At 39.8% G+C, this 16310-nt stretch overlaps 1 protein-coding gene across 2 annotated transcripts in view; it reads right to left on the reverse strand.

The window, feature by feature from the left end:
- The window catches only part of nedd4a (NEDD4 E3 ubiquitin protein ligase a), a 25005-nt gene continuing 8695 nt past the window's right edge, over window positions 1–16310 (reverse strand). For both annotated transcript variants that reach the window (XM_061067627.1, XM_061067628.1), the window contains 24 exons: window positions 9911–9961; window positions 9458–9519; window positions 9185–9287; window positions 8668–8831; window positions 8461–8578; window positions 7760–7912; window positions 7503–7586; window positions 7201–7320; window positions 6860–7105; window positions 6509–6586; window positions 6271–6325; window positions 6104–6162; window positions 5913–5978; window positions 5518–5747; window positions 4805–4926; window positions 4654–4724; window positions 4269–4364; window positions 4107–4180; window positions 3952–4012; window positions 3803–3862; window positions 3600–3707; window positions 3366–3462; window positions 3030–3102; window positions 1–2312 (listed from right to left, as the gene is read on the reverse strand). In XM_061067627.1, coding sequence (XP_060923610.1) covers window positions 2210–2312; window positions 3030–3102; window positions 3366–3462; window positions 3600–3707; window positions 3803–3862; window positions 3952–4012; window positions 4107–4180; window positions 4269–4364; window positions 4654–4724; window positions 4805–4926; window positions 5518–5747; window positions 5913–5978; window positions 6104–6162; window positions 6271–6325; window positions 6509–6586; window positions 6860–7105; window positions 7201–7320; window positions 7503–7586; window positions 7760–7912; window positions 8461–8578; window positions 8668–8831; window positions 9185–9287; window positions 9458–9519; window positions 9911–9961 — 2454 coding nt within the window. In that variant the 3' untranslated portion in view covers window positions 1–2209. The remainder of the gene's footprint in view (window positions 2313–3029; window positions 3103–3365; window positions 3463–3599; window positions 3708–3802; window positions 3863–3951; window positions 4013–4106; window positions 4181–4268; window positions 4365–4653; window positions 4725–4804; window positions 4927–5517; window positions 5748–5912; window positions 5979–6103; window positions 6163–6270; window positions 6326–6508; window positions 6587–6859; window positions 7106–7200; window positions 7321–7502; window positions 7587–7759; window positions 7913–8460; window positions 8579–8667; window positions 8832–9184; window positions 9288–9457; window positions 9520–9910; window positions 9962–16310) is intronic.

The following is a 16310-nucleotide window of genomic DNA, read 5'->3' on the forward strand; positions in this document are numbered from 1 at the left end:
TTGTTGTATCTTAATTATCTTTATTCTTCAGTTATATTTATATTTAATTTGGTGTTCTACAGGTCATCAAATTGTCATTCACCCTCTCACCTGTTATATGTAAATATGTTGCATGTATGCTGTTGTTTTAATGCACTTGTAGGTGTTCTAATTAAATTCTATAATATCAGAAATAAAGTGTTGATCTATTCATATTCTTCAGTAGAGAATGATACATATATAACAGTACTTCCATTTAGAGATTAGAACATCAATAAACACAAATACATTCTACAGTATATTACAAACAAAGGCCTCCGTATTTAACTTGAAATCAGTGAAAGAAGAGAATGTGCTTATTTTCAGCGATGTTCACATGTAAACATTTAAAACACATGTGCACTTGAAGCATAGGATCAGGTTTTTTCAAAGAGAGATTTAAACAGTCTGCAGATGACAGATTGGCCAAGAATCAGACAGTTTAGAAGTAAGACTCATCAATATTAACAAAGTGCTTCACTTTATAAAAGCGTAAGTATAAAACTGTGTCGTCAGAGACAAGAACCAGCCCATGATTCCTTCCTTGATCAAGGAGCTGTAAACATGGCAGGCAATGTAAACACATGTTTTACCATTCAGAAAAAGTTCAAACCACGGCTTAAGTACGGCTACTCTCTTACAAAGGTATGATAAGTGATATTGAAAACAATTATCTGTACACGTTTCGACAACCTACAAAATACATTTCAAAAGTTGTACTCTTAAAAACAGAGCACCACGCTGCAGTTAGACAACCATGATGAGCAGACGCAAACTAAACATGTTTAAAACAGTCTATCTGAGAAGATTTCTAAAAGCCACGGCCCAGGACACATACTATGAATCCATCCATATAACTATTACTTTAGTATGAGTAGCTACTTATCATGAATGAAAAACAAAAAAGATGCATAATGTGGACATGCACCAATATTGTTTGTTTTCCTTACTTCAGTTTGACAGTTGCTTTTTCAGTTAATAGACGGCAAAGTTATATTTGTATGTACAATATATTTTTCTGATAAACTCAAAAATCAAGTGGTATTCAATCGTTATGTCAATATGTACAATTATGCATAGTATTTCAGCACAGTCTAACACTGCATGTTGTCACTTCTTTTCACCTGTGGAAACACTGCTACAGTATCATATTTTGTTTAGCCATTTCCTGGTCCTGGTGCATCACTACTATAAAGCTGAATTAATACACTTTGTTCAAGTGTAATCACTCCCACTTGGATATATCTGCACAGTTTCTGCTACAGTTATGAGGTGTTTACATTGTGGGTTTCCTGCATTAGAGGTTCTAATATACTGGAATGAAAAATAGTTACGTAAAATTCAAATAAAAGGAAATGGGGAAGAAAACATCTTTAAGTTATTTATTTTGGGTTCAATTACCAATTTGTATTTATGTTTTGTTGGCTAAAACTTTATATACATGTGGAATAATCTCACTGATGCCTCAAACTTTTTTCTTTCAAACTTCTGTGTGATTTCTTTAAGCAGCTGGGCCAATTTCACTATTCACATTTAGTTTTAAGTAATTTTGGAGTTTAATAGTTCTGGACAATAGACATGGGTGTAAGTCTCATTCATACATTAAACACAGTATACTGTCTATATATAAACATGAACTTCACCACAGTATCTTTGACTATTCTAACCCATGGTCCAACTCAACACCCCGCATATGTTTGTATTCATTTAGTGATAGGGACAGGCTTATGGCTAACATAACTACATTAAGTCTCTGATGTGAGAAGCTGAACATTAAGTGTTTCTGAGGCTGTTCACCCCAAATTAAACTGATGGTTTTACATTCACATTAAATTCTGTAATATTGTCATTTCATCGAATCATGACCTTTAAATATTAAAACTTTTAACAGAACAGATAAAAGTCGATCCACTTTTGAGCGATGTATAAAATGCAAAAACAAAATAATCTAATAAGAAGAAAATCTAATTTGTAAACATTAAATTTCGTGAATTAAGTCCTCGGTCTCTCCAGATTTGAAGTCCTTTTCTCCATGCGTCTCGAAAGAGCAAAGTGAGAGTTGTGCGACTGTCCTTCATCTGTCACACAGCTGGCAGGTTAAGACCGGGGTCTAACGCCAAGCTCGTCTCTCTGCTTGGCATCAGCTTTACTCTGATGGCAGTAAATGTCAGTTCATTCACCACGCCCGGTTTTAATCCACCCCATCAAAACCATACGCATTCTCAATGGCGATGTGAAGTTTCTCTCTCAGTTCCTCAAATGACTCATAAGGAGGAAGGTCCAGACGGTTGAAGCTGCAGAGGGTAAAGACAGGAAGTGAATAAGGTTAAATATCCCATCCGAGAAGGAGTCATAAAAACTTGCATTTGCAGGAAACAACAGAATTAAATCAGTTAATCAATTATTTGAGATATTCACAATTGTCAAAACAACCTCAACAAAGTCCCTTTCCAAACAGGCAGGTTTAGAACGAGGAGTGTACTAGTTACATATTAATTTGAACTAGTCCTTTTTGTACGTTTTTAACTCTACAACACAAGCTGATGAAAGCTGTGTATTCTTCTTCATGCATCAATCAGGGCTGATATAGAAATCACCAGTTATCATCCCGTATTCCTTCTCCCCCTGAAGCCGCTGAAGCCAGCAATTATTATTTTCCAATCATATCTCTACATATAAAATTGGATAAGACTAGTTTAATTGTCATCAAGATATTGACCTTGTGCAAACAAGTTAAAAAATAATTAATTAAAAAGGAGAAGTAGATCCCTACATTGTGGCCACATTACAGGAACATAATAGTAGTGAATGTTACTCAGAGTTGTGATAAATCTTATACTACAAACATTGAAGCAAAACACAAGAAAAACATTGTAGCAAAGAACGCCGAAATCAGTATAAGCTTTTACAACAGCACAATCTGCGTTTGACCTTCATACATGTCAGCAAACACATGGTCTACAGTACATTGCTTAACACAACCATGTTAGATTTTAGAGAAAAGTCCTTACCATGTGTGGGCTCGGGGGAGTTTATCGCGTGTTCCCCACTGCTCAATGGTAAACAGCTGTGGTCCGTTAGACCCTGAAAAATAAGACAAACAGACAACATCGTTTCAATTGGAATTCATTTACAGAAAATACAAGCTCAAGCCCCCCCCGTGAACTGAGGACAAGAGAAAACAGTACAGAGAGAGACATGTGATGCTCAGTGCACGAAGATGTAAAGATTGGACACAAAAGACAATTATTATTTGTTTCAGTGGAAAGAAGAAGATTGGACAATGTAGAAAGAAACATAACAACAACACAGTGGGTGGCAATATAAAATACAAAAGATTAGCTCACCATAGAGTTCAGCAAAGCCATTCATTGGGACCCTGGATGTTCCCGTCACAAACTGTAAGAGCCGGATTCGCTTCTCTGCATCCATCAGCAGCACGGTCTATAACAGCACAGCAGAAAACATACAAATGAACAACTAATGCAAACTGAACAACTTCTTAAAAGGAGGAAATACGCAGACAGGTTGAGGCCATCCAGCTCCAGACTATTAGCTGCAGGAATGGCAAGTTGACTTACTTTCCAAAACCACTGGATAACTACGAAGTTGGAGCAATAGCCATTCTTGTACTTGGTGTTCTCTCTCCAGTCGTTCACGTCCACGTCTCCGAGACCACACATGAGCAGCTGTGGAGTTGAAATAAGGCAGGTAGACAGATCAATAGTCATCTTTCTAGAATGAATCTGATCCATTTCAGCACTTTAGAAAAACAAAAACTCACCTCGAGCTCATTCTCATCAAAGATCTTGATCAGATCTTGTGGTACCAGCTCAAAGAATCCCTAAAAGCACAAAAGTACTATTCTTATTCAAAGTCTTTGGCAGCTAAACTGATGGTTATGCCACGAAAAATTATCAAAAGAACTGATACCTCTTTGAATGCAGTCATCTGCTTCTGAATCCTGTTTACAAACCTCCACTGAATCACCAGACTGTCAAACACAAAACAGCAGATCAGCATCAAACCACAACCAATCACTTAAAAGATCAGTGTTTTTTTCTGTAAAGACAAGCTCCCATTCTTACTCAATGTATTCCTTCTTGGTGTCATTAGTGATGACAATCTCACTGCCGCCTGGCTTCAGTTCATGTTGATGAGTCTGAACAGGGATATAATCACATCAATTTACAGAGAACACTTATGACAAAGGGAAAATTGTTGAGGCAGAAACGGGACATTGAGCCAACCTGTCCGAAAAGCTCTTCATCGATGGTGAACATCAAATCCAAGTCTGTTGGGTCATTCTCCAAAATCCACATCAAGGAATTGAAATATTCACCGTCCTGCAAATAAAACAAAACAACAACAATAAGATTTAACTTGGTTAGTATAAAACCTTCAAGAAAAAGTGCTAAATCACTTTGCCATTGGAAATTATCTGGATTATTAAAATTATTATACGGATAAAACAACTAAAACTTTTCTTTTTTACTTAAAACTTTAAGAGTTTTAAGAGGTGATTAAAAACAATTTATTGAAATTGGCACATTAACCAAAATAAAAATAATGCAGATCATCTGTAATTTGAAGATCTTAATATTGGTATTATTTTCTGTTTAAAGTGATACTGACCACAGACTCCATGTCCTGGAGGGTGATCGGCTTCTGCAGCATCATCTTGTAGAAAGGCCGAATGAAGAAAGCTTTTGAAGAAACAAAATTGTTTAGTCACAGCTGTCCTTTAAAATAATTATTTCTGAGGATACATTTCATAAGCACTCACCATCCAGCAGTTTTCCATGATACACAGCCATGCCTGCCACACGGCCGATGAACTTGAAGTAGGACAAGTGGTCCTCATTACACAAACCCGAGTTAGGGTTAATCTGCAGTGTGTAGTTGTCCCTGGAAAACAAATCTCATCATAAATAACACAAGAAAACTTGGCCAGTCCCTCTCTATAGATAATTGTAGTTCTTTTTTAAGATATCTTTTGGGCTTTAAGCCTTTAATGATAAGACAGAATAAAAGAGTGAACGGGGACACATGCAGCAAAGGTGGGAGCATTGATAATTACATCCCTTTTATCTGAGCGATATCTCCAATGACATGACTTGAGGTATGATTTTGATGTAAGTAGTATTGAATACAACCAAGAGAAGCTGATTCTGAGTCTTTATATATGGCCGACACAGTGTAAACTTGAATTAATCTTTCTGGCAACAAATATCAGATGGTGTTCAAATCAGCCAAGGGACGCTGGATGCAGAAGATCTGTCATGAATGTCTTTAATGTGCATTCATATATTTTGATTAAACAGGCACTTTAATGTTTGTAGAGCACTTGTGCAACCTTTCATTCCCCGAATCTTGTCTTAATTTTAACAGCTAGCTGCCAAAAAAAAATAACAAAGTAAAAAATTAAATATAAAAGAATACAGATAACAAATGTATCGCACTGATCTATTTTAGGCAAGACACAATGTTTTTACTCACGTGGCAGAATACTCGAACAGTCCGTAGTACGGGTTGAACATCTCCTTGGAGATGAGGAAGAACCACTCCCTGGCCAAGCCACCATAGTCCAGTCCTTTCTCTCCCTCAAACTCCAGCCACAGTCGTGCCTTCAGCAGATCTGCCCTCTTTACTGAGAGGATGCGTCGGTACGAGTCCTCCAGCACAGCGCTTCGTCTCAGCTTCATCTCAAAGCGATTTGGGATATCAGCCTACATCAAAATATATTGAGGTCCTTTAAGTTTACAATCAACAGCAGGATAAATACCGAGGGATTTTGAAAGTTTAGACTGAGAAACTGATGCAGAGTTTAAACTAATGCCAGTTTCATCAAATATTTGATGTATAAACAACAGTTATCCTTTGAAGACACTCACTGGTTTCTTCAGCTTCTTCCGGAAGTAGTCATACTTCTGTTTATAATCTCTGGAATAAGGCACAGCCTGTATTGAACAAAAAATCATAAAAATTCAATTCTAACCTTACAATCTATAGTGTGGCAGATGATACACGATAAACAGGATATCTGTAAGCTTTCAGAGAAAAAACTGTTTTTACTCATACTTACTGGTCCAGTTATAGCTGAGTTCTGTAATCTAGGATCATCCCATTGTGTGATCTTGGTGTCTGTGTAATAAAATAGATAAGTGTACATTAATTAACGAGGAAACACAATTATAATAATGTTAGTTCATGATGCATGTTTTTTTTTTTGGTATTAATTGTCATACTCACTGTGATCAATGTAGAATACTCTCCCATCACTGTGAACTCTTTCCTCCCAACCAGGCTAAAATGAAGCAAAATGAAGAAAGTAGCGTGGAATTAGATAATTAAATACCATCATGTCTGATCATAAATTACAACTTGGAGCAAATTAAGGCACCATGTCTTTTGCCTAAGATCTAAAGCCTAAAGTCAATAAATGCTTTTCAGATGATTGGTTACAGATTTTTTGTAACGATTAATTTACCGGCAGAGCGCCAAGATCAGCAGGGTCAAGTGAGGGTCTCTTCCTCATGTGTACAGGAATCTTTAGTCTGGGGTCTTCCTGTTCAGAAGAAAACAAAAGACAGGCAATGCAAACACAATAAATAGTCGTATAGATACACATAGGGACTCTGGAAGGGACTCTGTTTTTCACATTTTTATGTTGAGTTAAAGGAAACTATCTTGTTGTGGAAATAAACCCTTGGCTTTTTATTTCTATAGATAGACAGTTTTGAGACTTTAGTGGCCATCAGAAGAACTGCACCCCCAAGAGGGTTGTCCCCACCCGGACACAAGGGTAAACAGGAAGCCCTCTTGTCCTCTGTGTTCTCACCCAGGTAGTCGTCTTTGTGGCGTGGTCAATGAAAAACGGTCTTCCATTGGGAGCACTGCGAACTTCCCAACCACCTGGCAAGAATCCAGATTCATATGTGGCCTCTGGGCTTGGTGTGTGCTGAGGAGACGCCTCCGGGGATGTAGTGGGCAGTTGCGGTGGCGGACTTTGGGGTAAACTTGAAACACTCTGTGCTGCTGCTGCTGCTGCTGTTGCTGCTGCTGCTGTTGCTGCGTCTGAGGTTTTCTGTCAAAAGAAAAATACATCAATGAAGATTTAGATCAATATTAGGGATAAAAATAGTCACGCAGAGCGTCAGTACACATAATTCAAAAAAATACCTGAATGACGGGTCGTGTCCAAGTTGTCGCTCGACTGTTGTGGTTGACAAAGTAGCGTCTTCCTTTACTGTCCCTCTTCTCCTCCCACCCTGGAGGCAGGCCAGATGAGGTTGGAACCAGCTGTTGAATGACATGTAAATTTAATTCAGTGATTAATAATTCATAAATCAAATACAGTAATCAAAGCAAAAAAACACCAGGTTGGCTTTCTGGCAGGGTCAGAGAACTTGCCATGACAGCAGCATTCTGATGAAAGACAGGTTTGGTAAAATGGAGGTGGGTGTGATTCCTGAAACACTCACCACAGGACTAACAGGATGTTCCTCTCCAGTTGAATTCTGGGAGCTTCTTCTAAAACTGGAATGGCTTGAATTACTAGCATGATCCTGCGAAGAGGGGAAGGATGTTTAAGACAACAACCATCAATTGGCCAGTAATGCATATTCCACCTCCCTCCCGCTCTCCCTGAAAGCTCATGGTTCACATTAATCTAATTACGAGCCTCTATTCCTCTGACTTTTGGTAACCAGAACCTTATGCTGCGCACAACATGACTCACCGTGCGGGAGGCGCGCTGCTCGCCAGCTGTGGCCCCTGAAACTTGCAAGTTTCTCAGCTCGCCACAGAACGCAGGTATCTGGGGTGGAGGTGATGCAAGCTGGTTGTTGCTGTGATACATGGTGGACTCGTCCTCTGTAATGATCTCCCAGCTCTGGAAAAACAAGAGCAGGAAGCAAAGTCAGATGTAACTGCCAAATTACTCTGTTTTAGTATGAAGTGTAAGTCAATGTGAGTTTTATAGTTATTTTAATGAGAGTTGACAAAAGTGGTTTATGCTAAAGCTCTTAGAGGAGAAGCCACAACATCACTGATACGATTACCACGACAACACCAAGCCACAACATGGCATCTACTGTAAATAGAATAGCTACCAGGACAGACTTTACTATTCCTCTCCCATTCACCTTAAAATAATTTATAAAAACTGTTGTAATACTTTTATCCTGCTGAAGTCTAACATTGATTCTCTTTTTAGCTCTGCTTTTGGTCTCTTCCACTCCTGAGGGAACAATCTGGTTCTTTAGCTGCTAAATTCTCCACTACATTCCCCAGATAGTAGCTAAAAGTGTCTGTCTGCCATTTAGTGCTGAGCATGTGAGATTTTACCATGAGAACAGGCAAAGGGAACCAAGCTCTGTAGATTTGAGACATTTTTGTGGTTTGAAAACACTTTCAGTTCATCAAAAGAGTTCAATTTACCTCGGGAGACTCTCGTGTGGCATTTTCCTCATGGTCTGAGATCTGTCTGCGTGTATTAAACGCATGCTCCACATCTATATCACTGTTCTGTCTTCTGTGCATCTCTACATCACTGTCTCTGTTTAGGAAAGACACATACACACAATCAGTACGGCATCCCCTGAAAAAAGTGGTTTGCCGTTGCAGGGATTATGTGAGAAGTCTTACTGTATTGTGGGTCGATACCACTGTGTGGTTCTGCTTTCGTGGTTGACAAAGTAGATTCTTCCCAGATTGTCTTGCCGCTCCTCCCAGCCAGGGGGCAGAGCAGGCAGCAGCTGGCTTTGTCTGGGACCTGACATGTCCTGAGCCTCCAGCAGCTCCCAACCAGGCTGTGCAACATTAACAGAAAGTTTCAAAATGGGCGCCTAAAAACCTGAACATTGCAGATTAATAAGCATGCAATAAATGAATTTAGATTTATTTTAAACTGCAGAGAATTTGTGCAAATTAACCTATATAAATTATGTGTATATTCAGTGTCCAGTCACAGTGACTCTACAAGTTGTAAGGGATATCTTAAGGAAAAATCTCTGATTTTCATTAGATTTTTGGGTACATTTGGGAACAAGTAGAAAACCATAATGACTGGGAACTAAGGTCTTAGATCAACAAATTGCAAGAGGATGTGACGGTCACTGGAGAAACAGTGACTTGTTGCTGAACTAACATTAGCCAAACTTACATCAGGTTCCTCAGTCTGATCTGCTGTTTCCCCCTCTGAACCGGGGTTTTTTGGCAGATAGGTCATTTTGAGACGTAGATGACCTTTAACTCTGGACTTGTGGCTGTGTGACAAACAGAAATGGTTTTTGGAACAAGTGAGACACTAATATGGTCAGGGATGTTTATAAATAAAATATGAACTGTGAGCTATAATTTCACCTGCAAATAAACATATGTAAAAATGGAAAGTAAAAGAGGGAAAGATGAAATAACCATGGAGAATCATGCCAACCTTCGTGGATGAAGCAAAAAATCCTTGAATGTGTATGGCCTTTCTGTGTTAGGATTTTCTGTCTGAGAAAGAAAAAAACAATAAAAACAGGAAATATTTTATTCCTCAAACACTTAAAGATCTGCTTAAATATATCTCCTGCTCAGCCCAGTATCATGACAAGGAATATTTAAAGATACAGTGACACAAAACAGTGATGACAGTTCAGCATGGGGGCTAATTTGTGGGTGTTGTATTTATAATAAAACATAAATGGATTTAACATAAACATGACAGGCCGTGTTTCCAAAACCATAGACAACGATGTGGAACGGACTCCCTAATAAGGGTGTACATGTTTACATGGTGTCATGGGTGAAATTGAGGTCGGGAGGTTGTACAGTAACAATCACAGCACAAACAAAATATGCCTCACTTACATAAGACAGTGATCTGAAAAGAACTAGGACTCACCGGTATCTGATTCAAGGGGACATCCACCTGTCCCAGAAAGTCATCACGCGTCTGACGGAGAGAGAGAAAGTCACACACGTCAGGATGATGCCAATATGATTTCTTCCTGCACACACGCACACACACAAACACGCACTCACACTGGCTGACACATTGTTACACAGTGAGACTGTCTCTGTGGTGGTGCCATGGTTTTTTCCATTTCCAATCATATCTGTCATATCAATACATCTATAGTTTTTTCTCATATGTCTGTTAGACTTCCTTTTCGTCACAGTCCATTTTCTGCAGCAAACCATATGTGATCAGACAGATAATCTAATTAGAAAATCTCATCCTCGGCACAAACACTGAACCGTCTTACTTCTCGAACCAATGAGTCATATGACTTGATCCATTTCCATATATATTTAGCATGTAGCCTGGGTAGGAATGTGTTTATCAGCTCATGATGAATGGCTGCACTGTTACTGCTGGAGAGACTGCGACCAAAATAATGTTAGCATTTGTCAGATAATTTGTCTTTGCTTTGAACACTTCACGCGTTCACTGCATGACACACAGTCGTAACAGCCTCGAAGGCAGAAGGCACTGGGGTAACGCTCTGCGCTGTGGCAGCCAGCTTTGGGACCAAATTAACGCCCCGGCAGGTCAGACGGTCTATGCGGTATAGAGTGTTTATGTGAACAAATATAGACGGAGGCCCCCGTTGTCCTTGTACTTCTTATAAGGCATCCAAGAAAAACTGTGAAGTCTAGGTTAACCTGCAATTATGAGTCTGAACAATTAATTTCCCCACATTTTTTTAAATCCACTTCTCCCACATGCCTTTTATATTGTGCAAGAGTTCTTCAAACTACAATGGAGGGACACGTTTTACAGCTACAATGAAAATTTCAAGTGTACAAAGCCAGACTACACATATATGTATACATATTTAAATGGGTCTTTTTTTCTTTGGATGTTTCTAGCTTTTCTATTTATATATTTTATTGTAATAACTTACGGCAACTTAGAGGCAACTAAGAATTTCATTGCATTGACAACATATTATTTCTGCATATGAAAATAAAGCCTATGAACATTTGAACCTTTAAATAACCACTGCTTATATTATGGACTTGTGTGTATTTTCTTTCCTTCGTTTCCAAAATAATTTTTTTAATATTTAATTTTATTAACTATTTACCAAACAACAGGTACAATCCATATAAAAAAAACAAGTGTAATCCTAGGTCACAGTAAATAAACGCAACAAATCAGCTCAACAGAAAAGCTGTAACTGAGAAATTTTAGCTATCTTAACTAGCACAATTAATCAACAAGATAGTACAGTTACTATTATGTATTTCAATGTTTTATGCAATTTCCTTTCATTTTAACTGTTTTGAATACATTATGTAAAGCACTGTGTTATATAATGAATCATATTTGTGTATACAATGTGCTTTTATAACTGCTGTGCATTTTGAGAATGTTTTTTTACAATTTCCTCAAGAGTGACGTCTTCTAGATTAGAATATCCATCCTTGAGGAGGCATCAGTACTCTATAGACTTAGAATGTTGTAGTCTGTTGTATTTATGATTACAACATTTATTGTGAGGCTCTCATCTCATCATCTGTAACAAACAGAATGAACTCTGAAGGGAAATTAATCCATGGAACTTCCTGGACTACAGGGTGAGGTGAGGCAAAGCTTTTAGAGTTAATTCATGCTCTGGACAAGTTTGTCCAATGTAAATGTGCGTTCAGAGCATCCCTGAATGTTCATGTGACTCCAACTGCAACTGAGTTGAGCATTTGGCATTTAGCAGAGCTGAGCACATACTGTATGAGGCGGTGGCAAACAGCTACAGACGCATGTTTTGGTGTCTGTGAAGCAAGCTCAGTGATATCTATCTTAGCTCGGCAACAACAACCACTTTTGACAGGTGGACTGCAGCTTGTGTAACCTAAACTTCAGAGGAGCTACACAGCTAACGTTATCTTTGCAGGCAAATAGTCTGTGATGAAACTGATCAGGGGCTTGACAGTTCAATCTAGTTTTTGAACATTTTAAAGCCTGTTCATGTTGTTCTAAAAACCACATTATCGCGTATGAAGCAATTTAAGTTCCAACTCAGACTCGGGGCTACCAGCTGAAACACTGTCGCCACTCTCCTTGACTCAAATGTAAACTGTTCCCACTTGAAATACACCGACACAACTCGACCACAAACACTGCAGCAGCACGGTCAAATATTGACAGTCCATAATAACAAAGATAAAGAACTTGATAAAGATCTAAACTGTGCCTTCATTAGGTTATGACTTTGGTTTATTTATTTTAAACACAGCAGAGAGATCTGTGATTCATTGTCACATGTCATGTGGTCACACCTGGCCGTTCATTAACTAATGACATAGCACACAGGTTATGGAGGTTATGTCTTAATTTCTTGAAACCTTTATTGGTTTTAGCCCTTTAACATGCATTTCCTAGTTATTTGAATTGTGATGTACTATTTGACAGTCATGTTAAAGCCTCCACACCTGTATAGTCCACCCATACAGGTATTTGCTGATCGACCTCTTCTCATGACAAACTGGGATTGGCCGACAGCTCCATTCTCTCCTGTGTAGCCGGGATGACTTGTTCAACGGTTATCACTCTTGTTGTATTTTGACATCATAAATTCCCACCATAACACCTCCCATTCTCAACCTGTACAGGTTGATTCACTCAGAGCTCTACTTTGAATGAACACGGTCTGAATCTAAAGATGCATTTGTTGCAGCACTCTAAGAAGGAGATGTGTGATTGGACACTGGTCTACATATGCATAAAGGTCTATGAACATGAAAGTTAAATAAATAAATACAGCACATAAAGTGCAGCATACTTGATACCTGCTTCCTTTAGTATTTTATGGGCAATTTAACAGATGAAAATATAATCTATATTTAAAAAAGCTAATTTTGATCTTTAAAAAGTAAGAAGGCTCACTAATTACTGGAAGAGACCTTCTTACTTGACAACCTGCTAAATGCAGGGGGGTCTGATACCTGATACTTCACAAACACTGCCTGGCAGGGGGACGAGTAGGGAAGGGAACACACCAGACATTTACTGGGAGAGACTCACGCTCCCATCCTGCCTACATTACCATCAACACACACACACCATGTCCACAGATGGCTGGCATGACTGTGCGCTGCTCTAGTATCATGCTGTTAAATTTGAATCCACGGGTCTGGGCAGTGCGACAGACCACCAGACTATCTGGAGTCAGGGGGAATATTTCAGAGGCACTTTATTTATATCAGCAAGGGGCACTGCTCTTCCCACCACTAAAATTAGCTTGGGTAAATACTTAAGACGATTACTCATAGCACTAACAGAACATCAGAAAACTATTCTAATGTTGAGCAGAGGTCCACACACCAAAAGCTAAAACAGCAAATGAAAGACAGGCAATTTTTTTCCTTCTCCTTTACCCTTTTCTCGGAAACTAATATGCTAATGGATTTACCATAATGTAACCAAATACCTCTGAATGTTTGTCCACATTGGGCTTGTTAATTACACGACTGAAGCCATCTTCTCAGTTACAGAGTGTCGCTTAGCTTGTGGGGAACCTAATGGCTGACCCTGAGTAAACAGAGTTTTGACAGTGATACCAGAAAAGGAGAGAAGTACATTGCAGCATATCACCACTATCAAAAATATGTGTAGTACAATAATCTCTTGAACACCAAACTTTCTTTAAGACACTTCTGATTTGCTGTACTCATGACAGTCAAGCAGTCAAACCAAAGCAGTATGGAATCTACTTTAACCAGTTCGACAACATTAAAGGGTACACTATTGCATTCCTCCATTGGGCCTTTATGTGTCATGCATCTGCAACCTTTTCAAGTTGTTTGCCTCTAGAAGTCATTAGGAAGTCATTATATTCCTGATGGTCAGAGAGCATTAATCAATTCCAGAATAGAAACCTTACACTCACCTTGGTGGTTTGACCTGGGCTTTTTGGCGTATCATTCACTTCAAGGCTTGTGTTTACATCAGTAGCAGAGTTTGGTAACTTAGTAGGACAACAAGGAGTCAAATGTATGTGCACATGTGGCGAACAGGGGCTACTGAGTTTTGGATTCGAAACATGACATGAAATTCCAGTATTAGCGGAAGGCACCTCCAGGGAAAAGCTCCTTTGTATGGCACGATGACATTGGTTTTTCTCAGCCATTCCCCGGCTTTTTCCATATGAACAGACCTTCTGGTTTTTCCCTGATGATTTAGTTGAGGAGAACAAACAAGCAGAGGTACTACGATACAGTTTACTGTGAGGTTCATGTTCGACCTTAGGGTGTGCGGCTGGATTTAGAGCCCCAGGATATTCCACATTAACTGTAGTTGCAGTTGTAGCTCCTTTCCTGGATGTCATTGGTCTCTGGTGGGCAAAGTGCAGTAGCACGCTGCTAGAGTGACGATTTGATCTGTCTAGGGTTGATGACAGTTCCATTACTTTACTCCTGTCCTCCATTTTGCATTTTGGTTCATCCTGTAAAGGAATATTAAATTGCACCATGTGTTTTGTGTCCCTGAAGTCGCCTGAAAAGCTTCCTTTTGGGAGACGATGGCCAATTATTGCCGTGGTGGTGGACCCTCTGCAGCTGACATCCTCTTCACCTTGAAATAATTCACTGGCAGATGTCTGAAGAGATGACTGGTGAGAACCCAGTGCTTGTTGAAGAGCAGGTAGAGCCACGGCACTTACTGGGGAGGCAGGTGGGGTACTGCAGGGGCTCTCTGGAAATATAACCAAGGAAGAGCACCGTCTCAGTGGGACCTTGGACTTGCAGCGTGGTAGACTCCTCTCCTGGGTGGTCCTGTGCTTTTCTGGAGCCTCTGGCTCAAAGATGCTGTTGCTGCTACAGTACCCAGCATCGCTAGCCATGCTGCTGCTGCACGAGCCTCCATCAGAGGCAGTACCTGCTCCTCCTTCAACCCCCTGCTCACCATCCTCTGTACTGCCGTCCACTTCTCCACTGGCCTTACCACAGGGCTGCAGGGAGATCTGCAGAATACTCTTCTTATTACATCCTCCAACGTTAACCCTGGGTATGAACACTGAAGAGTACCGCTGTAGATCAGCATAGTCTGGTGGGAGAGGAGTCACCTTCAAGCGGACTGAACTGTGCGCCAGACTCTCTGCGGGGCTGCGAGCTGACACACTGTCTCCACTCTCCGCACCATGGCTGCTGAGGCTTTCTGACAGAGGGTCCGTGTTGCTTCTCCTTGACGCAAATTGCAAGCGGAGCCTACGTGCCATTCGTTTAACTCTCTAATCCCTGCAGCGCCAGTAAGAGCTGCATGATCAAACTTGCTGGTCGGAAAAAGGGAAGCAAAGCAACTGCTCCAAGCTCTGCTCTGTGATCACAATCATTAGCGGCTGTACATTGCCAAAATAGCTCTGGTGACAACCTACATTCCTGTCCAGGCTGATCTCAGCTTTTAGTCAGAGGAGGTCAGTGGCTCTGTTTGGAGACATGACCCAAACATACGACCTTTGAAACTAGAGCATTCCCTGAGGTTAGCCCCTTTAAGGAGCTTAAACCTTACACACACAAAAAAGTTACACAAAAAACTAGTTTCCTCAGCTGACCTGTTAAATAAGACTAGCTTATTTTAGCTCCTGGTTAACTGTAACTCCTGTTTTTTCCAGTCTCCTCACTCCCATTTACCCTGCCGGAAAAAAGCAACAGCAACATAGTGGCTGTTTACATTGCATCTTAGATTGAGGCAAACGGTTACATCTGCCTCAGGCCACTCACTCAAGACTCCACTTCCTGCTGTAGCTCTGCTTCTAATGTTTCTGCTGCTCTGTGCCCCCCACAAATATTTTTACCCACTGCTATTGAATTACAGGAAATTAAGGCAATGACTTTCAACACAATCCTGAATCCTGCATAGCCTCTGAAAATATGCAGGAGAGATTGTACGATAAGACTCATCAAACTTAGTTAATTTGGTACAACTTAAGATATAAAAGGGTTGTTTTTAAATTAATATAAACTTTGTTGTGCATGTGCTGTAGGGAAATGAATCTCTGAAATACTATCTCTCGAAAGACAAGAATGAGAAATAACTGATTACTTTGACAGTGATACGACACTTGTTATATGACACCTCATGTAACAGTCATTGATGGTCTGATTTCCACTCCAAGGCTGTTGACAGTCCTATTTATTAATGGCTGCCTATTGAGCCCGGCTGTCCTATTTCAGGAGACATTACTCTGCAACAGAATCAGTGTCAGTCTAATGTTTAATAGTAGGAGGTACAGCCAGGATAAAGACAGAATTGCCATGAAACATTGTGCTTGGATATTATTTTATTATCCAGCCAAAAGGAG

Source organism: Limanda limanda, chromosome 3 (assembly GCF_963576545.1).
Source record: "Limanda limanda chromosome 3, fLimLim1.1, whole genome shotgun sequence".
NCBI lineage: Eukaryota > Metazoa > Chordata > Actinopteri > Pleuronectiformes > Pleuronectidae > Limanda > Limanda limanda.